Genomic DNA, 26,684 nt, shown 5'->3' on the forward strand with positions numbered 1-26,684 from the left:
CGGCGGCTCCTCCCCCGCGGCCGGCGCCCCTCCGTGCGCGCTCGGGCAAGCCCCACGGAGGCGGCTGCCGCTGGGCCAGGCGGGCGAGCTAAGGGCCAGAGCACCGGCAGCAGGTGGGCGCGGTGCGGGCTGGCGGCGGCGGGCCGGGGGCTGCCGGGCGGCGCTCGGGCCGGACGCGGCCGGCCGTGCGGCGCGCCATGGACTTCAACATGAAGAAGCTGGCGTCGGACGCGGGCATCTTCTTCACCCGGGCCGTACAGGTGAGGCCGTGCACCCTGGGCCCCGCGCGGCCGGCGGGCACCCCTGCAGCAGAGCCCGGGGCCGCGGGAGAAGGCCCTCGCGGCCGGCGCTCCTTCCCCGCTGCGGAGTCGCCCTAGCACCCCCCCCCGCCCCTCCTCCTTCTGCGGTGCCCAGTAGAGAGAAAGAGCCCGGGGCGGCCGGCCACACTGGCCGCACCCTCAGCGTGGCCCAGGCCCGGGGCGTGAGCCGGGCCTGCCTCGGCCGTGCTGCCGCGGGGGAGGTGTCAGCCTCCACCATTTCGACCCGCCGGCCGGGTAGTCCCGCTGTCCTGGCGCCCGCCCCGCCCCCGTGGGGGGCTCTGCTGAGGAGAGCAGGGGGCCCCAGGCGGTTCCTGTCTCCTTGCCCTTGCCCAGCAGTGACTCTTCACTCCCGGCAGGCGTTTGGAGGCCTGAGTTCCAGGCCTAAGGACTCGTGCACCCGCCCTGACCCCTTCTCTGAGCCTCAATCTCCGCACCTGTGCAATGGACTGGTGGTACTGATTCCCTGAGGTCCCTTTTACACGCTTGGATAGTCAGTCCGGAAGCCAGGAGGGCTGGGGTTATTTCCTTTCTGCTCCGTGGGAGGCCTGTTTCTCTTATTTCCCCAGGCCCCGGAGGCTGGCTGGGTGCCCTCCCTGGGAAGCTGTACAGTGGGTGATGCTGGGATTAGAACAAGTCCTGTCCATTTGGGGACAAGGGAAAAAACAGAAGCAGCTGAGTGTAATGGTGAAGACCGGGAGGCAGCTGTGGGTGTGGATGCCCCCTCTTGTGACTTTGAAGATGGGGGCTTCACCTCTCTGGGCCACAGTTTTTCAGTCTGAAAAATGGCCTTAGCAATCCCTCCCTCCCAGCGTGGATGTGAGTGTCCCGGGCACTCCACATGCACATGCTCACTAAAGGCAAGTCATTCTTGGTGTAACGTGCTTAATATTGCAGCTGTGCAGCATGTGACATTAGGCAAGTCTCAGAGCCTCCGTGTTCCCTTCTGTCAATCAGGGGTCGCACCAGTCTGCCTCCAAGGGTGGCTGCAGCCTTGGGGCTTGGCCCGTCACAGCGCTCTGGGAACAGATTCTGTTGTTTGTCCTTGCCCTGGTTGTTGGTTCTCTGGAGGAGCCCAGCCCCAGACAGTCTCTTGGAAGCCCACATGCCCATGTTTACTAGAAAGCACAGTGTCCCGTTGAGGACTTGTGCCCCAGAGAGGGTTTGCTGCTCCGTGTTCCAAGCCCTGCCGGGGACCCCAGCCCTAGTGGGGACGCTAGCAGCCTGGAGTTCATTGGCCAGCCCCTGTTCATCCAGAAGGTAGGGAATTCTCCCCAGTGTTGGTATGGCAACCACTTTATCTCCCACATCTGGGAAGAACCTGATCTGCCAGTTTCCTGCTACTTTAGGGCCCTAGCACCTGACCTGGCCAGGCCTGCAGAGCCTGGGGTATGGGGAAGCTTGGTCCCTGTAGCCTCTTTTCTCCTGGGGGGGGGGGCAGGCCCACTGGTTCGCCCATACTGGAGTGGGAGCCAGCGCCCAGGCCACTGCCTCCAGAGTGGAGGAGGGAGCTGGGAGCTTTATAAATAGAGGCTTTCTCTGGCCCTGCACACCCACCCCCTGCTGCTGCCATCTTGCAGGGAGCAGCCTCTGAAGCCTGGGCCCTTCCTCTTGGCAGGGATGGGGCAGGGTGGCAGCCAGAAGAGAGAAGGGCTTGAAATGTGACCTGGGCAGGAGAGCACACTCAGGGGACCCTCCTGAGGCCAGTCTGCCCTGGGGTAGGAGTCAGCCAGCAGGGACAGGGGGTGGTTTATTATTAATGTGTGGGCAGCTCCTCTGCGTAGGTGCCACCTACCTACGCACGACATGCTGGGTAAATGCTCAGCCCCTCCATGTGCCGAGGACACTTTTAGGAGCCTCACCTCATCCCCATCCGGTAGGGAACTGGACCTTGGCCCTGGGATAAGCATCCGGAGGCCAGATCCCTTTTGCATGGGAGATTCTAGGATGGCTTCTCAGTCCCCGAACTGTACCTTGAAGGTCAGGAGGGGTTTGCCGAGTTGGTCCAGGCGATGGGAACAGCCCAGCTAAGGGCACCCAGACAGGAAAACCTAAGGCATGTTTGGGTAAGATGCCAGTGGGGGTGGGAGTGGGCAGTGGAAGTGCTAGTACTAATGCTGTTGGTAGTAATTGCAGTATTACTAATAGCATGGTAGGAGTAATGATAATAAAAGCCAGGGAGGCTGTGGCATCGTTCTCATCCGAGCCAGGCAGGCAGCGGTGAACGTGGGAGGGATGCCCAAGATGTTGGGAAAGCCCGGTAGGACTTTGAACCTGGGTGGGTGTGTGGTGTGAGGGACGGGTGGCCAGGTGGCACGGCGGGGAGTGCTGCCGTTAACCTTGGTAAGAAGGGGAGATGCTGAGGTGCACACTGAGGGTGACACAATCACCTGAATCAGACTGGCTGGTGCCATCAGGGTAAGGACGTCCCTAGGTGGCTCCTGAGAGCCGAGGAGGGACCTGAGGGAGACCTTTTATTAATGATGATGATGACGCCAGCTAACGTTTATCAGGCCTGTACTGTGTGCTGACCATGAAACTAAGCACCTTCCAAATATTCTGTGAGATAGGTCCTGTTATCCCCATCCTCCGGGGGGAAACTGAGGACCAGAGAGGTGACTTTGCCTCTGACCCTCGATTTTCTCATCTGCAAAATGGGGTAATGCTAACCCCTGAAGGGTCTGGGTGAGGTGAGGCCTGTTGAGGGCCTGGCTCCGGGAGGCCCCAGCTTGGGGAATGTGAGGAAGAAGAGGAGTCGGGAGACCGGGAGGAGGCCAGAAGCAGCTGGTTCCCAGGTGAGGAGCCGCAGGCTCTAACCCTGGCCCACCCAGCTCTGCAGAGGGAAACCCAAGCCCCCATGCATAATTGATGGCTGCCAAGCTGGAGCAGCCCGACAGAGCAGCCTGACCACCGGTGGTGCCTCCTGCCCCTTGCAGCTGGACCTGTCCTTGGCCTCTGGATGACTCACCGCTGCCTAGTCGTCTGGGAAGGGCCTCCAGACCCCCAGCCTATGTGACTCCAGCACAACCTGCCTCTTGCTCAGTCTCAGCGGCATCTTCTGTGAAATGGGAAACTTGGCCGGCCTGAGGGCAGTGTCTGTTGTTGTCAGGGCTGATCTTACTCCCGCAGGTCTTCACCCCTTTGCTGTTTGCCTGTGACCTCCCCTTGGCTGGACAGGGCCTTTGAGATCAGAGAGGCCAGGACTTGGGCCGGTTTCTGGTTTTTCTTAGGTGGCCCCCATGGTTTCTGCCAGCTCTGAAGGGGGACCCTTGTGACATCCTGGTCCTTTCCTGGCCTTGGGGCGGGGCTGCCGAGCTTTCTGGGCCCTGGGCGTGCCCAGCAGTTGGCTCTGATGAGCTGGCGCTGCTCCCCATCTACCACTCCAGGCAACCGGAGGCCAGCCATGTGGCCATCCTCCCCCCCGCATTCCCCTTCCTTCCCAGCCATCTCTCTGCGCATCAGCTCTTAACAGCATCAGCACTTACACTGAACACTGACTGCCTGCCAGATCCTAGCCTTCATGTCTTATCCACATCTTTTTTGTTTCATTCTTACAACCTATGAGGGAGATGCTATTACTTACTATTACCATTTTCAGCTTAGGAAACTGATGCTCAGAGAGGCAAAGCCACTTGCCCAAGGTCACACAGCTCATCAGACTGAGACTTGAATCAAGTCCCTCTGATTCTGGAACCTGGGTTCCTCTGACTCCCTCCCTTGGTATCCCCTTCCCGTGGCTCCCAGCTGCCCCTGGAACATCCTGATAACCCCAGACCTTGTTCTGTGCCCCTTTTGTTCCCTGAGCACTTGTTACCAAGTGCTTTCCTTCAGAGTCAGACTGGGAGGACCCTTAGTGATAGGCTCCCAAGGGTTCCTTACACCCTAAGTTGCATGTCTGATTTTGTACAAATGTGCTTTTCTGGGGAGAGGGAGTCTGTATCTTTCATTGGATTTCCAAAAGGAGCCATGATCCCCAAACTCTGGTCCAACCACCTCATTTCACAGAGGAACAAACTGAGGCCCAGGGCAAGGTTGCACCTTGATCAAGGTCACAGAGCAGGTCAGGGGCAGAGCAAGTTTCTTGACCTTGGGGCCTGAGTTCCAGCCAGGTGGGAGGGGTAGATGGGTGGGGCAGGGGTGGTCCTCCCGTCCCCCTTTCTGAGCCCTCCACCCCGGGTCCTCCCCCCACAGTTCACAGAGGAGAAATTCGGCCAGGCCGAGAAGACCGAGCTTGATGCCCAGTTTGAGAACCTTCTGGCCCGGGCAGACAGCACCAAGAACTGGACGGAGAAAATCCTGAGGCAGACAGAGGTGTTGCTGCAACCCAACCCCAGTGAGTGGACACGGGCCGGCCCCGGGCTCGGGGCGGGAAGCTGCGGGCAGGAGCCCCAGCTGCTGAGACTGTGCAGGTGGGCCTGGGCGGCAGGTGGGATTTGGGTTAGACTCTTGGGGCTTAAGGCTGCTGTTTTGGGGGGTCCCACTTAAAGAAAACAGCAGACTCAGTGTTGGGCTCCAGGATGTGCTCTCTGGGGCAGTGGAAATGCTAAGTTTCGCACAGAGGAGTTGAAGAAATGCCTGGAAACTAAAACACAGTTGGGAGAAGAGGCAGGAGAAACGGGAGCCAGGTCACTGGAGGGAAGGCAGCGAGGCTCAGGGATGAAAGAGGACTTGCCGAGAGTCACACGCAGCGTGGTGCAGGCAGACGCAGGTGCAGGAGAACCTGTGGGAAGAGAGGGCTGGCCTGGGGTCGTGAGGCTTGTATGCCTGTACGTCTGCTGTTAGCTGAGTGAGTGTGCTGAGAGCTTTCTGGGGCCAAGCCAGGGCATTGCTCACGTGTGTGTTATGCCCTGTAAATCCATACTGTGATGAGGGAGAAGTTGGGGGGCGGGAAGGGGCGGCAGTTGCCTTCAGGCCCGTCACCCGCAGCTGTGTGACGTCGGACAGGCATTTCACGTGTCTGAGCCGTGGCTTCTTCCTCTCTAGAGTGAGGGCTTCGCGGGGTCGAGTGCCAGTCTCACACAGTTGAGAATGAGCAAGAGAATATTCTGGAAGTCACCAGGCTGGGCGCCCCTGTGGGCAGGCCCTGGTCTGGGTCTGTTTCTGTCACCACGGCTTTCATCCTTAGGCTCCTACCTAAGAGCCCTGTGGCTTTGGCTGCTGTCTCCCCACAGGTGCCCGAGTGGAGGAGTTCCTGTATGAGAAGCTGGACAGGAAGGTGCCCTCGAGGGTCACCAACGGGGAACTGCTGGCTCAGTACATGGCAGAGGCGGCCAGTGAGCTGGGGCCCACCACGCCCTACGGTGAGCCAGTCCCCACAGCCAGGGTCGGGGGTCACGGTCTCTGGCGCGAATCTTCTTCCCTCCCTTCTCTCCTTCCTTTCTCTGTTTTTTAATTTGCACACATGATACCTGGATTTATTCTGCTTGTAAACACCTCAATCAATGGAGATGAAAATAGAGTAAAAAATAGAAGCCTCCCGGGACTTCCCTGGTGGTCCAGTGGTTAAGACTCTGCGCTCCCAGTGCAGGGGGCGCGGGTTTGATCCCTGGTCGGGGAACTAAGATCCTGCATGCCGCACAGTGCAGCCGAAAAACAAACAAAAAAAATAGAAACCTCCCTTACCCAGTTTTGGTTTGTGTGCATTTTTTAATGGGATCATATTATGTGTACTATTCTGCAACCTGATTTTTAAACTTGGCATTGCACTGCAGATAATCTGTTCACAGCACTTACAGAGTCACCTCAATCTTTATTTTTTATTTTTTAAGTTTTATCTAGGTACAATTTATACACTATAAAGTACACCTGTTTTAAGTGTGTAATTTGATGATTTTTAGTGAATTTACAGAATTGAACAAACATCCCCCCGTCCAATTTATGTATTTTTTAAAATTTTATTTAATTAATTTTTTAATTGAAGTATAGTTGATTTACAGTATCGTGTTAGTTTCAAGTGTACAGCACAGTGATTCAGTTATACACACGCACACACAACATATATATATATTCCTTTTCAAATTCTTTTCACTTTTAGGTTATTACAAAATATTGAGTGTAGTTCCCAGTGCTATACAGTGGGTCTTGTTGGTTATCTATTTTATATACAGTAGTGTGTATATGTTAATCCCAACCTCCTAATTTATCCCTCCTCCCACCCCCCCTTTCCCCTTTGATAACCATAAGTTTGTTTTCTGTGTCTGTGAGTCTGTTTCTGTCTTGTAAATTAGTTCATTTGTATCTTAAGATACAAATTTTTTAAGATTCCACATATATGTGGTATCATATGATATTTGTGTTTCTCTGTCTGGCTTAACTTCACTTAGTATGATAATCTCTAGTTGCGTCCATGTTGCTGTAAATGGCATTATTTCATTCTTTTTTATGGCTGAGTAATATTCCATTGTATTTATATACCACATCTTCTTTATCCATTCACCTGTTGATCGACATTTTAGGTTGCTTCAATGTCTTGGCTATTGTGAATAGTGCTGCAATGAACATTGGGGTGCATATAGCTTTTCCAATTATGGTTTTCTCTGGATATATGACCAGGAGTGGGATTGCAGGATCATATGGTAGCTCTGTTTTTACTTTTTAAAGGAACCTCCATACTGTTCTCCATTTTGGCTGCACCAGTTTACATTCCCACCAACCATGTAGGAGGGTTCCCTTTTCTCCACACCCTCTCCAGCGTTTATTATATGTAGACTTTTTGATGATGGTCATTCTGACTGGTGTGAGGAGATACCTCACTGTAGTTTTGATTTGCATTTCTGTAAAAATTAGCGATGTTGAGCATCTTTTCACGTGCCTTTTGGCCATCTATATGTCTTCTTTGGAGAAGTGTCTATTTAGATCTTCTGCCCATTTTTTGATTGGGTTGCTTGTTTTTTTGATATTGAGCTGTATGAGCTGTTTGTATATTTTGGAGATTAATCCCTTGTCAGTTGCATCGTTTGCAAATATTTTCTCCCATCTTGTAGGTTGTCTTTTCGTTTTGTTTCCTTTGGTTTGGTTTCCTTTGCTATGCAAAAGCTTTTAAGTTTAATTCCCATTTGTTTATTTTTGTTCTTGTTTCCATTACTCTTAAGAGACGGATCCAAAAAGATACTGCTGCAATTTATGTCAAAGAGTGTCCTGCCTATGTTTTCCTCTAGGAGTTTTTGTTTGTTTGTTTGTTTTTTATATTTATTTTTGGCTGCGTTGGGTCTTCGTTGTTGTGCGCAGGCTTTCTCCAGTTGTGGTGAGCGGGGGCCACTCTTCCTTCCGGTGCGCAGGCTTGTCATTGCAGTGGCTTCTCTTGTTGCGGAGCATGGGCTCTAGGCATGCGGGCTTCAGTAGTTGTGGCACACAGGCTCAGTAGTTGTGGCTCATGGGCTCTAGAGCGCAGGCTCAGTAGCTGTGGCATGTGGGCTTAGTTGCTCTGCGGCATGTGGGATCATCCCAGACCAGGGCTCGAACCCGTGTCTCCTGCATTGGCAGGCAGATTCTTAACCACTGTGCCACCAGGGAAGTCCCCCTCCAGGAGTTTTATAGTATCTCGTCTTACATTTAGGTCTTTAATCCATTTTGAGTTTATTTTTGTGCATGGTGTTAGAGAATTTCTAATTTCATTCTTTTAATTTAGCTGTCCAGTTTGCTCAGCACCACTTATTGAAGGGATTGTCTTTTCTGCATTGTATATTCTTGCCTCCATTGTCGTAGAGTAATTGACCATAGGTGCATGGGTTTATTTCTAGGCTTTCTGTCCTGTTCCATTGATCTATATTTCTGTTTTTGTGCCAGTACTATACTGTTTTGATTACTGTAGCTTTGTAGTATAGTCCGAAGTCAGGGAACCTGATTCCTCCAGCTTCATTTTTCTTTCTCAAGATCGCTTTGGCTATTCAGGGTCTTTTGCATTTCCATACAAATTAAAAAATTTTTTGTTCTAGTTCTGTGAAAAATGCCATTGGTAATTTAAATAAGGATTGCACTGAATCTGTAGATTGCCTTGGATAGTATAGTCATTTTGAAAATACTGATTCTTCCAATCCAAGAACACAGTATATCTTTCCATCTGTTTGTGTCATCTTTGGGTTTTTTTTTTTGGCTGTGCTGCGTGGCTTGTGGGATCTTAGTTCCTAACCACTGGACCACCAGGGAATTCCCTCATCTTCCGTTTCTTTCATCAGCATCTTATAATTTTCAGAGTACAGTTCTTTTGCTTCCTTAGGTAGTTTTTTTTTTTTTTTTAATAAATGTATTTATCTTTTTTTTTTTTTTTTTTGGCTGTATTGGGTCTTCGCTGTTGTGCACAGGCTTTCTTTAGTTGTGGCTGCTCTTCATTGTGATGGCTTCTCTTGTTGCGGAGCACGGGCTCCAGGTGCTCAGGCTTCGTTAGTTGTGGCACGTGGGCTCAGTAGTTGTGGCTTGCGGGCTCCAGAGCGCAGGCTTAGCAGTTACGGCGCACAGGCTTAGTTGTTCTGCGGCGTGTGGGATCTTCCCAGACCAGAGCTCGAACCCATGTCCCCTGCATTAGCAGGCAGATTCCTAACCACTGTGCCACCAGGGAAGTCCTCCTTAGGTAGTTTTATTCCTAGGTATTTTTATTCTTTTTAATTTCTCTCTCTGGTCTTTCATTGTTAGTGTATAGAAATGCAACAGATTTCTGTGTATTAATTTTGTATCTTGCAACTTTATCGAATTCACTGATGAGCTCTAGTAGTTTTCTGGTGGCATCTTTAGGATTTTCTATGTACAGTATCATGTCATCTGCAAACAGTGAGAGTTTTACTTCTTCTTTTCCAATTTGGATTCCTTTTATTTCTTTTTCTTCTCTGATTGCTGTGGCTAGGACTTCCAAAACTATGTTAAATAAAAGCGGCACGAGTGGACATCTTTTGTCTTGTTCCTGATCTTAGAGGAAATGCTTTCAGTTTGTCACCATTGAGTATGATGTAAGCTGTGGGTTTGTCATATATGGCCTTTTTTATGTTGAGGTAGGTTCCCTCTATGCCCACTTTCTGGAGTGTTTTTATCATAAACGGATGTTGAATTTTATCAAAAGCTTTTTCTGCATCTATTGAGATAATCATATGGTTTGTATTCTTCAATTTGTTAATGTGGTGTATCACACTGATTGTTTTGTGGACATTGAAAAATCCTTACAGGGACTTCCCTGGTGGTCCAGTGGGTAATACTCCACGCTCCCAATGCAGGGTGCCCAGGTTCGATCCCTGGTCAAGATCCTGCATGCATGCCACAACTAAGAGTCTGCATGCTGCAACTAAGAAGTCCGTACACCACAACTAAGGAGCCCACACATCGCAACTAAGAGCCCACGTGCTGCAACTAAGACCTGGCGCAGCCAATATAAATAAATAAATATTTTTAAAAAAGAAAGTAAGAAAAATCCCACTTGGTAATGGTGTATGATCCTTTTAATGTATTGTTGGATTCAATTTGCTAGTATTTTGTTGAGGATTTTTGCGTCTATGTTCTTCAGTGATATTGGCCTGTAATTTTCTTTTTTGTGTGGTGTCTTTGTCTGTATTTGGTATCAGGGTGATGGTGGTCTCGTAGAATGAGTTTGGTTCCTACCTCTGCAATTTTTGGAATAGTTTCAGAAGGATAGGTGTTAACTCTTCTTTAAACATTTGATAGAATTTTCCTGTGAAGCCATCTGGTCCTGGATCTTTGTTTGTTGGAAGTTTTTAAATCAGAAATTCAATTTCAGTACTTGTAATTGGTCTGTTCATATTTCCTCTTCCTTCCTGGTTCAGTCTTGGGAGATTGTACCTTTTCAAGAATTTGTACATTTCTTCTAGGTTGTCCATTTTAGTAGCATGTAGTTGCTTGTAGTAGTTTCTTACAGTCCTTTGTACTTCTGTGGTGTTGGTTGCAGCTTCTTCCTTTTCATTTGTAATATTACTGATTTGGGTCCTCTCCCTTTTTTTCTTGATGAGCCTGGCTAAAGATTTATCAATTTTGTTTATCTTTTCAAAGAACCAGCTTTTAGTTTCATTGATCTTTTCTGTTGTTTTCTTAGTCTCTAATTTATTTATTTATGCTCTGTTCTTTATGATTTCTTTCCTACTAACTTTAGGTTTGTTTGTTCTTCATTTTCTAGTTGCTTTAGGTGTAAGGTTTGGTTGTTTATTTGAGATTTTTCTTGTTTCCTGAGGTAAGCTTGTATCACTATAAACTTCCCTCTTAGAACTGCTTTTGCTGTGTCCCATAGGTTTTGGCATAGTGTTTTCATTTTCATTTCCCTCTAGGTATTTTTTAATTTCATCTTTGATTTCTTTTTTTATTAATTAATTAATTAATTTATTTATTTGTCTGCACTAGGTCCTAGTTGCAGCATGCGGGATCTTTTAGTTGCAACATGCAGGCTCTTTTAGTTGCAGCATGCGGGATCTAGTTCCCTGACCAGGTATCGAACCTGGGCCCCCTGCATTGGGAGTGCAGAGTCTTAATCACTGGACCACCAGGGAAGTCCCTCATCTTTGATTTCTTTGGTGAGCCATTGGTTGTTTAGTAGCACATTGCTTACCCTCCACGTGTTTGTGTTTTTTGCAGTTTTTTTCTTGGACTTGATTGCTAATCTCATAGCATTGTGGTCAAAAAAGATACTTGATATGATTTCAGTTTTCTTAAATTTACCAAAACTTGCTTTGTGGTCCAGCATGTGATCTATCCTGGAGAATGTTCCATGTACACTTGAAAAGAATGTGTATTCTGCTGCTTTCGGATGGAAAGCTCTATAAATAACAGTTAAGTCCATCTGGTCTAATGTGTCATTTGAGGCCTGTGTTTCCTTATTGATTTTCTGTCTGGATGAACTGTTCATTGATGTAAGTGGGGTGTTAAAGTAGACCCATATTATTGTTTACTGTCTATTTCTCTTTTTACATCTGTTAACATTTGCCTTATATATCGAGGTGCTCCTGTGTTGGGTGCATATATATTTATAATTGCTATACCTTCTTCTTGGATTGATCCTTTGATCATTATGTAGTGTCCTTCTTTGTCTCTTGTAACAGTCTTTATTTTAATGGCTGTTTTGTCTGGGACTTCCCTGGCTGTCCAGTGGTTAAGACTGTGTGCTTCCAGTGCAGGGGGCGCAGGTTCGATCCCTGGTCAGGGAACTAAGATCGCACATGCTGCACGGCACAACCAAAAAAAAAAAAAAAAAATGAAATGGGTCTCTTGTAGACAACATATATATGGGTCTTGTTTTTGTATCCATTCAGCCAATCTGTGTCTTTTGGTTGGAGCATTTAATCTGTTTACATTTAAGGTAATCATCGATGTGTATGTTCTTATTGCCGTTTTTTAATACATTTATTTATTTATTTTAATTAATTAATTAATTTATTGGCTGTGTTGGGTCTTTGTTGCAGTGTGCGGGCTTTCTCTAGTTGCGGTGAGAGGCAGCTACTCTTTGTTGCGGTGCGCAGGCTTCTCGTTGCAGTGGCTTCTCTTGTGGAGCACGGGCTCTAGGCATGCGGGCTTCAGTCGTTGTGGCTCTCAGGCTCAGTAGTTGTGGCTCGCAGGCTCTAGAGCACAGGCTCAGTAGTTGTGGTGCATGGGCTTAGTTGCTCTGTGGCATGTGGGATCTTCCCAGACCAGGGCTCAAACCCGTGTCCCCTGCATTGGCAGGTGGATTCTTAACCACTGTGCCACCAGGGAAGTCCCTTATTGCCATTTTGTTAATTGTTTTGGATTTGTTTTTGTAGGTCTTTTTTCTTCCTTTCCTCTTTTCTTTCCTCTTTTCTTGTGATTTGATGACTATTTTTTAAGGGTTTAAGATAGATGGATTAAACGTTTTTTAAAATATTTATTTGGTTGCGTTGGGTCTTAGTTGCGGCACGAAGGATCTTTCAGTGTGGCACGCGGGCTCTTTGTTGCGGCATGTGGGCTTCTCTCTAGTTGTGGCGCGCGGGCTCCTGGGCATGTGGGCTCTGTAGTTGTGGCGCGTGGGCTCCAGAGTGTGTGGGCTGTGTAGTTTGCGGCACGCAGGCTCTCTCATTGAGGTGCATGAGCTCAGTAGTTGCAGCATGCGGGCTTAGTTGCCCCACAGCATGTGGGATCTTAGTTCCCCGACCAGGGATTGATTGAACCTGTGTCCCCTGCATTGGAAGGTGGATTCTTTACCACTGGACCACTGGGGAAGTCGCTGATGACTATCTTTAGTGTTGTGTTTGGAATCCTTTTTTTCATGTGTGTATCTTATAAATTTTTCATTTGCAGTTACCATGAAGTTTTGATATAGCCATCTGTATATCTACATGATTGTTTTAAATTTCTCATCTCTTAATTTCAAATGCATTTCAGATATGCTGCACTTGTACTCTCCTTCTCTCACAATTACTGGTTTTGATATCACGTTTGTGTGTGGATGATTTCCTACCTTTACTGGTGAGCTTTCCCATTTCATAATTTTCTTGTTTCTAGTTGTGGCCTTTTCTTTTTCGCTTAGGGAAGTTCCTTTAGCATTTATTGTAAAGCTGGTTTGGTGGTGCTGAATTCTTTTAGCTTTTGCTTGTCTGTAAAGCTTTTGATTTCTTCATCAAATCTGAACGAGAGCCTTACTGGGTAGAGTATTCTTGTTTGTAGGTTTTTCCCTTTCATCACTTTAAATATATTGTGCCACTCCCTTCTGGCCTGCAGAGTTTCTGCTGAAAAATCAGCTGATAGTCTTACGGGGATTCCCTTGTATGTTATTTGTTGCTTTTCCCTTGTTGCTTTTAATATTTCTCTTTGTCTTTATTTTTGTCAGTTTGACTACTATGTGTCTTGACGTGTTTATCCTGTATGGGACTTTCTGCGCTTCCTGGACTTGGGTGTCTCCCCAGATCCAGTTTAAAGAACATTTCCATCACCTGCAAAAAAGTAACTTGTGTCTACTTATAGTCAGTCCCACTCCCACCGCCAGACAACTAATGTGGCTTTGTTATTTTTCATTGTTGTTTTTGTCGTTTTTTATAAATTTATTTTTTTGGCTGCATGCGGGATCTTTCATTGCGGCACACAGACTTCTCTCTTACTTGCGTGGCATACAGGCTCCAGAGCGCGTGGGCTCAGTAGTTGCGGCATGTGAGCTCTCTAGTTGTGGCACGTGGGCTCTAGAGTGCACAGGCTCAGTGGTTGCGGCACATGGGCTTAGTTGCCCCACGGCATGTGGGATCTTAGTTCCCTGACCAGGGATCGAACCCAAGTCCCCTGCATTGGAAGGTGGATTCTTAACCACTGGACCACCAGGGAAATCCCAATGTGGTTTTGTCTCTATAAATTTGCCTTTTCTGAATATTTCATATAAATGGAATCAAGTGATATATTGTTTTTTGCACGTGGCTTCTTTGTCTTTGAGGTTCATCCATGTTATAATGTGTTTTAGGATTTTATTCCTTCTTACTGTTGAAGAGTGTTCCACTGTATGGGCTGATCGCATTTTCTTTGTCCACATACCATTTGAGAGACATTTGGGTTGTTTTCTTCAAACAGTTGCATATGAACTTTTGTGAGGATATATGTCTTCACTTCTACTGGGTATATACCTAGGAGTGGAATTGCTGAGTCATATGGTAAATTTATGTTTAACATTTTTTTTTAATTTACTTTTATTTTTGGCTGTGCTGTGCGGCTTTCAGGATCTTAGTTCCGCAACCAGGGATTGAACCCTGGTCCTTGGCAGTGAAAGTGCAGAGTCCTAACCACTGGACCACCAGGGAATTCCCTGTGTTTAACCTTTTAAGAAATTGCCAAACTGTTTTCCAAAGTGGCTGTGTGATTTTATATCCCACCAGCAGGGTGGTGTTTAATTTCCTGATATTTATGGATTTTCCAAGTTTCCTTCTGTTGTTGATTTCTAATTTAATGTCGCTGTGGTCAGAAAACATACTTTGCATGATTTTAATACTTTTAAATGTATTAAGACTTGTTTATGGCCTATAGTGTATGGTCTCTACTGGAGGATGTTTCATGCTCCCTTAGAAATTGTACTTTATGTTGTAGGGTAGTGTTGTCAGGCCATCTTGGTTGATAGTGTTGTTTATATTCTATATCCTTGTTGATTTTGTCTTATTGTCCCATCCTTTATTGAGAGTATTAAAGTCTCCAATTATTTCTGTTGAACTGTCTATTTCTGTCTTTATTCTGTCAGTGTTTGCTTCATGTATTTTGGAGCTGTGTTGTTAGGTCTGTATGTTTATAATTGTATATCTCCCTGCTGAATTGACCCTTCTATCATTGTAAAATACTACTCTTTGTCTCTAGTTAACATTTTTTGGTCTTAAAGTCTGCTTATCTGATAGTAGTATGGCCACTCCTGTTCTCTTATGGTCACTCCTATTCTCATATTGTTATATGCAAACAGGGGCATGTATCTTTTTCTGTCCTTTTATTTTCACCATACTTATGTCTTTAAATCTAAGGTATGTCTCTTATAGAGAGCATATATTTGAATCTTTTTTAAAAAAATCTAATCTGACAGTCTTTGCCTTTTGATTGGAGTGTTTAATCCATTTACATTTAATGTAATTGTTGATGTGGTCGGATTGCCATTTCGTTTTTGTCTCCTTGTATCTCAGGTGTTTTTTGTTTGATCCTCTGTTACTGCCTTCTTTTGAGTTAAATAGACATTTTCTAGTGTAATATTCTAATTTCTTTGTTGCTTTTTTTTTTTTTACTTTAAAAATCTTTCTTAGTGGTTTTTTTTTTTTTAATATTTATTTATATTTATTTTGGCTGTGCCAGGTCTTAGTTGCAGCATTCAGGATCTTCATTGCGGCATGTAGGATCTTTAGTTGCGGTATATGGGTTTCTTATTTGCTACATGCATGTGGGATCTAGTTCCCCAACCAAGGATCGAACCCATGTCCCCTGCATTGGGAGCGTGGAGTCTTACCCACTGGACCACCAGGGAAATCCCTCTTAGTGGTTTTACAATTTAAATTACAATATGCATTTTAACTTAACACTATCTACTTTGGAGTAATACTAACTGAATTCCAGTAAAATATAGAAACTTTGCTCCAGTATAACTCCCTTCTCGCCCTCTTCCTTTGTGCTATTATTGTCATACATATTATATCTCAACAACACAGTTTTATAATTATTTTATGTAGTTGTCTTTTAAATCAATTAAGAAAAGAGAAAAAAATTTATATTGTGTTTTATATGTGCCTATATAATTACCTTTACTGGTGCTCTGTATTTCCTTATGTAGATTCAGGTTACCATCTAGTGTCATTTCACTTGAACCTGAAGTATTTCTTCTATGGCAGGTCTGCCAACAATGAATTCTTTTAGCCTTTGTTTATCTGGGAATGTCTTTATTTTGTGTTCACTTTTGGAAGACAGTTTTGCTGTATATAAAATTCTTGGATGAGAGTTTTTTCCTTTCATCACTTTGAATATATCCTCTCACTATCTGGCCTCCCTTGTTACTGATAAGAAGCCAGTTCAAATCTGCTGTTGAACCCTTCTAGTGATTTTTTCTTATCAGTTCTTATACTTCTCAACTCTAGAATTTTCATTTCTTTTTTATAATTTTAATCTCTTTATTGACATTCGTTATTTGAGACGTCATTGTCATCATACTTTCCTTAAATCTTTAAACATCGTTTCTATTAGGTTTTTTATTTTTTAATTAAAGTATAGTTGATTTATGTGTTAGTTTCTGGTGTACAGCATAGTGATTCAGTATTTTTGCAGATTATATTCCATTATAGGTTATTACAAGATAATGGCTATAATTGCCTGTGCTATACAGTATATCCTTTTTTTTTTTATTTATTTTTGGCTGTGTTGGGTCTTCATTGCTGTGCACGGGCTTTCTCTAGTTGCAGCGAGTGGGGGCTACTCTTCGTTGCGGTGTGTGGGCTTCTCATTGCAGTGGTTTCTCTTTGTTGCGGAGCACTGGCTCTAGGTGTGCGGGCTTCAGTAGTTGTGGCATGCGGGCTTCAGTAGTTGTGGCATGCAGGCTCAGTAGTTGTGGCTCACAGGCTCTAGAGCGCAGGCTCAGTAGTTGTAGCGCATGGGCTTAGTTGTTCTGTGGCATGTGGGATCTTCCCAGACCAGGGTTCGAACCTGTGTCCCCTGCGTTGGCAGGTGGATTCTTTTTTTTTTTTTTTTAATAAATTTATTCATTTATTTATTTTTGGCTGTGTTGGGTCTTCGTTGCTGCACGCAGGCTTTCCCTAGTTGCGGAGAGAGGGGCTACTCTTCGTTGCAGTGCACTGGCTTCTTATCGAGGTTGCTTCTCTTGTTGCGGAGCACGGGTTCTAGGCACGCGGGCTTCAGTAGTTGTGGCACATGGGCTCAGTAGTTGTGGCTTGCAGGTTCTAGAGCGCAGGCTCAGTAGTTGTAGCACATGGGCCTAGTTGCTCCGCAGCATGTGGGATCTTTCCGGACCAGGGATTGAACCTGTGTACCCTGAATTGTCAGGAGGATTCTTAAGCACTGCGCCACCAGGGAAGTCCCTATATCCTTGTTGCTTATCTGTTACATATATAGTAGTTTAATCCCATAACCCTAATTTGTCCCTCCCCACCGTCAGGGTTTTGTTTTGTTTTTGTTTTTTTACTTATTTGTAATAGCTGCTTAGAAGTCTTTGTCTGCTAGGTCTAATATCTGGGACTCCTTGGAGATAGTGTCTGTTGATTGCTTTTCTTTCCCTGTGTACTGTCCGTACTTTCCTCTTTCTTTGCATGTCTTATAATTTTTATTGACTTATTACTGCTGTTTGTTTCTTTAGAGACTTGCCTGAGCTAATTGTTTAGAGTCTGTGTTCTCTGCAGTATGCAGCTACTGATGTCTCTACTTGTTTTTCTTTTTAAATTATCCTTTTTATTTTTAAGCCTAGCTTCCTAGGGGTTTCTTCCAGGTCAGCATGTGTTAGTGGTCAGCCAATGATTAATCAGAGGTTGTGCTTAAACATCTTGCACCATTAAGGCTTTACTGATGAATTTATGAGTGGGCTGGGGAACACACTCAAAGCTCAAGCAGTTTACATGTCTGCCCAGCTTTTAGTTTGTGAATGTGCAAAGCCTCCCACTAGCCAAGAATGAGTTGATAGCTGGGGTTCTCTCCCATCTCTCCCAAGTGTGCTATACACATGCATAGCCTTCCAGACCACCAGAAATATCTGGATTTTATCAAGGCCCACTATGACTATCTCATTCTCCAGATCTCCTGTTAAATTTCCGGCAGGTCTGTTGCTTGTTCCAGCCAGTATTCCAGCTTCATGTTAGCTGTGATGTTGGCCTTTCCTGATTATTTGCCATTGAGATCACTATTGTTTGTGACCCTGTCCCATGGGTTTTTCTTTGTTCTAGCCCAAATCAAGTCAGCCCCCTCAGGGCTTGCCCCACCCTGCTAGAGCTACAACACCACAGAGCTTGAGGAGATGGGAGTACCCCCAGGCTAAAAAGCCACAGACTCTGGTCTTCCCTGGTGGCGCAGTGGTTGAGAATCTGCCTGCCAATGCAGGGGACACGGGTTCGAGCCCTGGTCTGGGAAGATCCCACGTGCCGCGGAGCGGCTGGGCCCGTGAGCCACGATTACTGAGCCTGCGCGTCTGGAGCCTGTGCTCCACAACAAGAGAGGCCACGATAGTGAGAGGCCCGCGCACCGCGATGAAGAGTGGCCCCCACTTGCCGCAACAAGAGAAAGCCCTCGCACAGAAACGAAGACCCAATGCGGCCATAAATAACTAAATAAATAAATAATTTAAAAAAAAAAGAAAAATATCCCCCAGGAATCTGAAAACAAAGACTAGATTCCAAAATAATTACTGTGAATGTACAGGGAGCATAAAAAAAAAAAAAAAAAAAAAAAAAGAAGCCACAGACTCCATTGTTTTTACCAAGGTCCAAAAGTTCTGGAATAAATGCTTCTCAGTTTGTTATTTGCCTTAGGTTAATTTCCAGAGTACAGAAATCGTTGTTTTTGAGAACTGTGTCCAGTTGTGTTTTTTTTAAAAGGATATTCTTTTTTTTTTTTTGGACAGCACTGCACAGCATACAGGATCTAGTTCCCCGACCAGGGATTGAACCTGGGCCCCCTGCAGTTGAAGCGTGGAGTCTTAACCACTGGATCACCAGGGAAGTCCCTGTGTCCAGTTTTATTATTGCTTTCTGGGGAGAGGATTTGCTGAGCTCCTTCCTGTGTCATTCTGAAAGTCCCCCCCACCACACATCTTTTTTTTTTTTTTTTTTTTTTTTTATTTATTTATGGCTGTGTTGGGTTTTCGTTTCTGTGCGAGGGCTTTCCCTAGTTGTGGCAAGCGGGGGCCACTCTTCATCGCAGTGCGCAGGCCTCTCACTATCGCGGCCTCTCTTGTTGCAGAGCACAGGCTCCAGACGCACAGGCTCCATAATTGTGGCTCACGGGCCTAGTTGCTCCGTGGCATGTGGGATCTTCCCGGACCAGGGCTCGAACCCGTGTCCCCTGCATTGGCAGGCAGATTCTCAACCACTGCACCACGAGGGAAGCCCCCACACATCTTTTTAATGGCTGTGTAGCATTCCGTTCTTCAGGCATCCTGCTATTTATTTGTTGATAGGTATATGGATATGTAGATTTTCCACATTTTCCCAGGCCAGCCATTCTGCTCTTGCCTCTCAGAACATCCCTCTCTGAGCTCTCCCCTACTTCCTGGGTGTCAGAGCGGCCTGAGCCGACCCTCTTCCTCACCCCTCCACTTTGTTTCTCAGGGAAGACACTGATCAAGGTGGCAGAAGCAGAAAAGCGCCTGGGAGCCGCAGAGAGGGATTTTATCCACACGGCCTCCATCAACTTCCTTACACCCCTGCGCACCTTCCTGGAAGGGGACTGGAAGACGATCTCGGTGAGGGGCCTGGGGCCACTTGCTTCCTGGTAACAGTGGCAGCCCTGTCCTCATAGCTGCTGAGCCCAGGCTCTCCTCCCATGCTGGGACCCAGCAGTCCTGGGACCTCCCCAGACATGGCTCCTGTGGACTGAGTGGCCTGGAGTGGATGACTCCCCCCATCCAGGCCTCAGTTTCCCCGTCTTGACCAGATGGTCCTGGGGGCTGGTCCTGCCAGGGCCGGGGGTCTCCCAGGGCTGCCCCAGGTCTCACTGTTCCGTGTTCCCACCCCCTCAGAAGGAGAGGCGGCTCCTCCATAACCGGCGTCTGGACCTGGATGCCTGCAAAGCACGGCTGAAGAAGGCCAAGGCCGCAGAAGCCAAAGCCACGGTAGGTGTCCTGCTGGCCTCCTGCCCCCCCGGCCCTGGTTGGAGCCAAGGAGGGGGTGAAGGAACCTGGTGTTTGGCGTGACTTCTCTCCCCTGTCCCTGCCTGGAGAGGCCTGGCTGGTGGCTGCTGCTCTGCTGACCACTTCAGGTCACGCCTCTCTGCCCCACCTGCAACGGACCCCTGGCGGCCCAGAGCCCTGGGACCCAGGGCAGACGTTGATGGGGTGGGCGGACCAGCAGTGCCCCGACCTGGGCTCGGGGCAGCCCGCAGCCTCCCCAGACAGACAGCCAGCTGGCTTTTTGCATGCCTCTGCCCTGCCCTCCCTGGGTGCTCGGCTCTGTTCCCGGCTCTGCCCGGACATGGCTCCCCCTACTAACTCCCCCACCTGCTGCTCCAGCACTGGTCCCAGGGTGCCCTGCGCTCAGGCTCCCCTGTGGTGGTGTGGAGGGCCCCAGAGCTGGACTGCCTACCTGCCCAGGGGCATGTCTGAGGGGCCCTTTGGGAGCCCCACGGCACTGGATAGGGCCTGGGCTGTCTTGGCTCCCCCTTCACTCTCGGCTCACGGAGGCCTGTCCAGCCAGGCGGATGGGACACAGTGTGGGACACTTTGACCAGGGCTAGGCCAGGGTTGGGAGAGCTGGGCCTGAGGGTGGCCAGGCTGCTTGGGGTGCAGGGACCGAAAGGCCACCTCACGCCCTGGGGAGGGAATCCCAAGGTCAGGTCCAGGGCACGCCGTGGAAACCCCCAGCCCGGGCTCCCCGCTCCCCTGAGAGTTCCAGCCTCCAACCCGCCTTGCGTTCCCCTCCCTCATGTGGCCGCCTGGGCAATGCATCTGGCGAGAGCCGTGGGCAAGGTCCCAGCTCATCCAATTGTGTGGGGTCCAAACTGGAGGCAGGGGCTCAGCCACTGGAGTCTTGTTGGCTTGGGCAGGATGACCTATGTCTGTCTAAGTCACCTGGACAGGACAGTCTCCCCGCCATGCAGGGGTGGACCACCTCTCGAGTAACTTGGCCAGGACAAGCTCTTCCTACACCAGCCAGCCTGGGGAGCCCTTCCTTAGTTACTGGGACGGCACAACCTCCCCTCCAGTTGGTTGGCCCAGAGTCTTTGGCTTGGGCAGGACACCCCGTCCCGAGCTGGGCAGCCCAGATACAGCATCCCAGAGGACTCCAGCCCAGCAGTGCACCCCGTCCTTCCTACCCCTCTCAACACACACACACACACACACACACACACACACACACACACACACACACACGTCAGGACTCCTTCCAGAGGGCAGGGTCGTGTGTCCCTCCCGCCGGGACCCCGGGGGCCTGCTCCCGCCTGCGCTGTGGACTCACTAACTCTTTGTTTTTGTTCCTTTCCGTTCTGCTTTGGGTAACTTGGCTCAGTGTGAGGGAGATGTGAGTATACCTGTCCCACGTGCTGTGCTGCTTCTGGTTTGCCCATCTCGGCCTCGGGCCCACAGTGCTGGGTCGGCCGGGGACATCCTCAGGGCGTTTTGCAAGCAGCTGGTCTCCCCACCGGAGGCTCTACCATGTGTAGCCTCTGCTTCGGGGGGATGCCAGGCATTGGAGCCTGTGAGTCAGCTTTTTGCAAATGTTGAAAGCCTGTCACTGTGTCCATCCATGCATCCATCTGTCCATCCTCGTTGTGGGGAGGGGCCTGCTCCTTGCTGCAGGAGCGAGAGAGACGTGGTGTGCGGAGGTTCTGGACGGAGAGAGCTGGGCGGGGCGGGCTTTGGAGGACGGTGGGTCTAGCTGGGGCATCTGAGTGAGGCCGGGGCCCCGGGAGGAGGGGCCATGGCCGCTGGGCCAGGGGCTGGACCCGTCTGTGGCTTGCCCCAGGTAAGGGCCCTGACGGCAGGCGTGTCCACCCACTTAATCTTGGTCTGGACTCGCCTCGGCCTGCCTCCTCTGCAGGTGGTTGGCTTGGGGAGAAGCGGGGGGCTCTGTGTTGTATTTGTCTGTACCCTCCTGTCCGTGGGGTCGGGGGCTCCTGGCATCTCCCATGGGAGAGTCTAGGGCGGCCTCCCGGCCCGGCCCCGGCCCCGCGTGACCCCCTCCCCCCGTGAACTCTGTTCCCCGCCAGACGGTGCCTGACTTTCAGGAGACTAGACCTCGTAATTACATTCTCTCGGCCAGCGCCTCCGCGGTAAGCGCCCCCGCCCTGCCCCGCTCCCCATCCCCTCCCACACTCGGGCCTGATGTGCAGCGAACTGGAGCCAGAGGGGGAGGCAGGGGCCGCGCCCCTGGTCAGGCAAGTCCTGTCCACCCGCCTCTACCCTGTGCCCTGTGCCCGTGTTGCCGGCCTTGCTTCTCCCTGCCCAGCGCTGAAGGTGAGCCTGGCCCACTGCGAGGCACAGCCCCGTGCACTTGGGGCGGCAGCGGCCCCATCTCCAGGGCACCTGAGAGTCTGCCCAGCCCCAACCCCCCCAAAGCAGGCACCGCCCCCTCCCACACTCACCGTCCCGGAGCGCCTGGCCGTGGGCCTGGAGGAGAGGGAGGAGGTCTGGGCCTGGCCTGCCATGGGGTCACGGGAGACAGGGACGGCGCTGTCCATCCAGCTGCCTCCATAGCACATCTGCTAGGTGTCATGGAAGTGCTTGAGACTGAACGGGAGGGTGGGAGGGCACAGCGGGGTGGGGGAAGGAGCCGCCTGGGCCCGAGGCCCAGAGGTGGAGAACAGAGTGTGTCCTGAGCTGGCAGGGGCTGGGACTCTGGAGGTGGGATGGGCGGGGCTGGATCAGGAAGACGTTGAATGTCTTGGTGTCTTTTCTTCCTACAGCTCTGTTGAGATTTGTGGTATTTACTGTTTAGTTTGGGAAATAGGCAGATCACACCTATCCCATCATGCCTGTCGAAACCACCGCTGTGCCTTTCTCTGCCTCTCTCTCTCTGTCCCTCCCCCCCCCCCACCACGGGTGACAACCTTCCGCAAAGACCCTCTGGCTCTTCTCCATCTGTCATAAGCGTGTTGCCGTGTGCAGTCATTTGTCCTCGGGGGCGTGAACCACAGTGTAGTCCACCGGGCCCCTGTGGCTGGGTCTCCGACGTGTGTCCACGTGGAGGTTGCTTCCCGTGTTGCGATTTGCTAAACGGCACTGAGGTGGGACACCTCTGTCCAAGGGCTGGCCTTGTTTTGCTTTCCGCATTTCAGGTCACATCTTAGGGTAGCAGCGGGCAGGAGAAATGGGTCTCCTAAGCCGTGGTGGGGGGAGGGGGGTCTTTCTTCTTTAGACTCTGGATGACACTTCCCGCCCCCCTTCCTGGGCCGAGTGGAAAGAGGACTATCCAGGAGGGTGGAGACGGCCCTGTTTTTTCCTTGTGCCTTTGAACCCCAGTGTGACTCAGGCACGAGGCTGCCTTTCTCTGCCGAAGGACAGAAAGGTTCAGTGACTGGTCCAGGGTCACACAGTCCTGCCTCCCAGCCCACCAGCCTTAGCCAAGTGTCAGGGTGGGGTGCGGGACGCTCGGTCTCCCTCGAGACCCCAGTCAGAGCCTGGGGGCTGGCACTATAGGAGAACCCAAGTAGGACTCCCCAGCTGGCTGTCCCCCTCCCAGCATGTGGCATGTGGGACTGGATGGATTATGATGTCGGAGCCCCCCCTTCACACCAGGCCTCACCCCAGCCTCAGCTCCTCGTTGGGCTGTGGGGAGGGAGTCGGGGAGAGGTTGGGGTCTCAGGGAGCTGGGGCAGGGCCTGGGCTCTGGGGTTCAGCCGTCCTCCCCTCCCCTGCTGACCGGTGCCCCCCTCCCTCCCCCGCTGACCGGTCCTGTTGTCTCCGCAGCTCTGGAATGATGAGGCGGACAAGGTAAGTCGGGGCTCAGGGAAGAGGCTGCAGGGGGTGGGCAGCGGGCGTCCAGGCTCACCTGCTGCCGTCGGGGGCAGGTCTGTTTCTAGTTCTGGGCTCTGCCCTCACTCGCTGGGGCCACGGTAGGGGTTGTCACTTCCTCTCTGCCCTGTTGCACACAGTGGGCCCTACGGAGGCGACTGTTGGTTGGATTTGTCCCTGATGGGTGGTGGCGTCAGACGGGCAAATGAATGAGTATGAAAGGCCAAGGCAGGGTGCCCGAGGCTCTGTCTGCTTGTCCAGGAACTGGCCTCAGGAGGGGGTGGGGTCCAGGCGGGGCTGTCGCTCCTCCAGGGGTCAGGGCTTCAGGCCTGAAGTCAGGGGTGGGAAGTGCACTCCTGCCACCCATGTCTGCATCCCTGGGGGGGAGTGACAGCTGCCACAGAAGGGAAGAGGAGGCCACTCCTGGGCGGCTTCAGGGGCGCAGGAGAAGGCTGGTGGGAGGGAAGCTGGGGGCGGTTCTTGTTCTCACGCTCATGCCCTGCCCTTCCCAGGCTGAGCAGGAGCTCCGAGTGGCCCAGACAGAGTTTGACCGGCAGGCAGAAGTGACCCGGCTCCTGCTGGAGGGAATCAGTAGCACTCACGTGAGTCCTGCCCCCCGTTTCCTCCTCCTGTCGTCCACCGTCTTCTCGCCGCCCCTCGTGTCCCCGTGAAACTAGGCCATGTTGAGGCAGCGAGTGAACCTGGATCTCGAAGGCAGGTGGGGAAGGGGGAGCTTGAGCCCGCAGTCTGTAAGGATGGGATTTAGCCTCGGCAGAGCAGGTCCCAAAGGGTGGGTACCTCCCTCCAACCCCAGGGAGCAAGTGGCCTGGGCAGAAGACATCGGAATGCTGGGCCAGGGTCTGCAGAGGACAGGATGGGGAATGGGATGTTTTGGGCCCCTCGCATCCCCCCGTCAGCCATGGGCGTCTTCCCCGCAGGTGAACCACCTTCGCTGCCTCCATGAGTTCGTTGAGTCTCAGACCACTTACTATGCCCAGTGCTACCGCCACATGCTGGACCTACAGAAGCAGCTGGGCAGGTGCCCACCGGGGTCCCCTGGCTCCTAGCCCCGACCGCCCCAAACTCGGAAAGCCCCGTGACACCCAGGGCGGGGTGGAGGGCTGCCGACTGTGGGGGGACATCACACTGCTCTCTGGGCCCGGGCACCCTATCACAATGGCAGTGAGGTGGCTGGCCTTGGGGACCTCTGGCGCGGTTTCTCGAGACTGTGGGGGGTGGCGGGGACGGCGGGAGCATCTCACGTTCCCCCTGTTTCCCTCTTCCCTTCATGCCGCCAGCTCCCAGGGAGCCATGTAAGTAGCGGCGTCTCCTCGCCTCCGTGGCCGTGGACCCAGCTGGCGTTTGGCGGGGCACACGGGACTCCCGGGGGGCTGTGGCTCCCGGCTGCTGAGGTGTGCCCCCCTCTCTCCTCTCCAGATTTCCGGGCACCTTCGTGGGCACCACAGAGCCCGCTTCCCCGCCCCTCAGCAGCACCTCACCCACCACCGCCGCGGCCACTATGCCTGTGGGGCCCTCTGTGGCCGGCCTGGCCCCTCCGGGGGAGGCCGCTCTCCGCCTGGAGGAGGTGGCGCCTCCCGCCAGCGGGACCCGGAAGGCCCGGGTCCTCTACGACTACGAGGCGGCCGACAGCAGCGAGCTGGCCCTGCTGGCTGACGAGGTGGGCCTGGGTGCCATGAGGACGGGGGAGGGGCCGGCTCATGCGCGCCGGGAAACTGGAGCTGGGAGCATGGGGCCTGCAGACCCTGCACCGCGGGCTTCCAGCCTCTGAGTGGCCCTGGGGGCAGAGCTGGGACCAGTCAGGTAGGCGGACACGGCTCCAGCTCTGAGGAAGCAGCCTCTCTGATCTGTCTCTGTAGAGCAGCTGAGGAGGTGAGCGCCCGCCTCAGGAGGTATAGTTTCCCAGGTTTCGGGAGACCGCAAGTCTGTCCCCTCTTAGGGCTGGGCCAGTTCTGCCTGGCCGGGGCGTGACCCTCCTTCTCCACCCTCCTCTTCAGCTCATCACTGTCTACAGCCTGCCTGGCATGGACCCTGACTGGCTCATTGGCGAGAGAGGCAACAAGAAGGGCAAGGTCCCTGTCACCTACTTGGAATTGCTTAGCTAAGCAGGCCCCCTCCCAGGCCCCTGCCCATTCTGGCCTGGGCAGGAGAGGATGGGTGCAGCCCTGCCACTTGTCTTGTTTGTTGGTGACCCAGCTGCTCAGGGTGGGGAAACTAACCCCATCCCATCCCGCCCCCGGTCCTCCAGCTGCGAGGGGCCCCAGAGGCTGAACGCTCCCAGCCCCTCCCCCAGCCCTGCTTCTGACCTGGTTCTGGAGATCCCCCCACCCCCGCCCGCCGCCTGCATCCCTGAGCGCCCCAGCCCTCCCAGCTCCTGCTAAGGAGGGCGGGCCTGGCTGCAGCAGCTGCACTCAGCGCCTAGGCCCGTGGGGGTCAGTGCAGACGGCCTGAGGAAGCCCTGGGGCGCACCCTGGGCGAGGGAGCTCCTGCCTTTTAGTTGCCAAAAGCAGCAAAGGGGGAAAGGCAGGCAGGTCTGTGGCAGGCCTGGGCACTGGATGTCGTCCCCTCTGGATGAGCTGGCGCAGAGGGGAGCCTGGCAGGAGAGGCGGGCCTGGGCCATGGAGCGGCATCTCCCCGGTGCTACCCTTCCCCTCCCATACAGCTCAAGCCAAGTATGGTGGCTGCAGCCTGCACCTCTCCACACTCACTTTTTAACTGATCTTTTTACTCTGCCTGTGTGCTTGCTCTCTAGCCAGTGACAAATAATAAACCATCCTTCGTGTGCATGTTGCCTGGGCTCCGGTCGGGTCGTGGGCCTCACAGGTGGGAAAGGGAAGAGGAGACTTCACATCTGCACCACCCCTCCTTCTGGGGGGAGGGCGTGATGTACAGAGAGAGCAATGCGCCTGCTGTGGGCCCCTCCCAGAGCACTAGGGCAGAGGGAGGGAGAGCGCTTAGGGCAAAGCCAGCGCCTCCCTTCCTCCCACGCTGCCTGTGCTGCTCAGGAGAGAGTGCTGTTCTCCTACTGCAGCTGTGTAATCTACGTTTTTTGGGGGGGTGGGGGTTTGTTTGGGCCACGCCGGCCGTGCAGCTTGCAGGATCTTAGTTCCCCAGCCAGGGGTTGAACCCAGGCCCCCTGCAGTGGAAGCGCAGAGTCCTAACCACTGGACCACCAGGGAAGTCCCATGAAGCTGCATAATAGATGTTTTATTCCTAAGAAAAACTTGCCTAAAATCTGGCAGAGTGGAGTGGACTGTAAAATTTGCATGATGGTTTAAGCTTGAGTAACTGACAGCTGACTGGCA

General features: G+C 51.3%; 1 protein-coding gene across 3 annotated transcripts; it reads left to right on the forward strand.

Annotated features, from left to right (window-relative positions):
* Positions 1 to 26,163, forward strand: SH3GLB2 (SH3 domain containing GRB2 like, endophilin B2). Of its 3 annotated transcripts, XM_061199790.1 has the most exons (11): positions 2 to 260; positions 4,509 to 4,650; positions 5,489 to 5,617; positions 19,022 to 19,155; positions 19,432 to 19,524; positions 21,618 to 21,680; positions 23,317 to 23,340; positions 23,874 to 23,963; positions 24,300 to 24,400; positions 24,799 to 25,039; positions 25,377 to 26,163. In XM_061199790.1, exons 1-11 carry the CDS (start codon positions 198 to 200, stop codon positions 25,482 to 25,484), a joined length of 1,188 nt encoding a protein of 395 aa, XP_061055773.1. In that variant the 5' UTR covers positions 2 to 197; the 3' UTR covers positions 25,485 to 26,163. The 3 variants fall into 3 exon arrangements, with proteins under 3 accessions (XP_061055775.1, XP_061055773.1, XP_061055774.1); XM_061199792.1 differs by lacking the exon at positions 21,618 to 21,680 and having other exon boundaries at positions 1 to 260; XM_061199791.1 differs by lacking the exon at positions 23,317 to 23,340.
* Positions 26,164 to 26,684: the final 521 nt, after the last annotated feature.

Source organism: Eubalaena glacialis, chromosome 9 (assembly GCF_028564815.1).
Source record: "Eubalaena glacialis isolate mEubGla1 chromosome 9, mEubGla1.1.hap2.+ XY, whole genome shotgun sequence".
NCBI lineage: Eukaryota > Metazoa > Chordata > Mammalia > Artiodactyla > Balaenidae > Eubalaena > Eubalaena glacialis.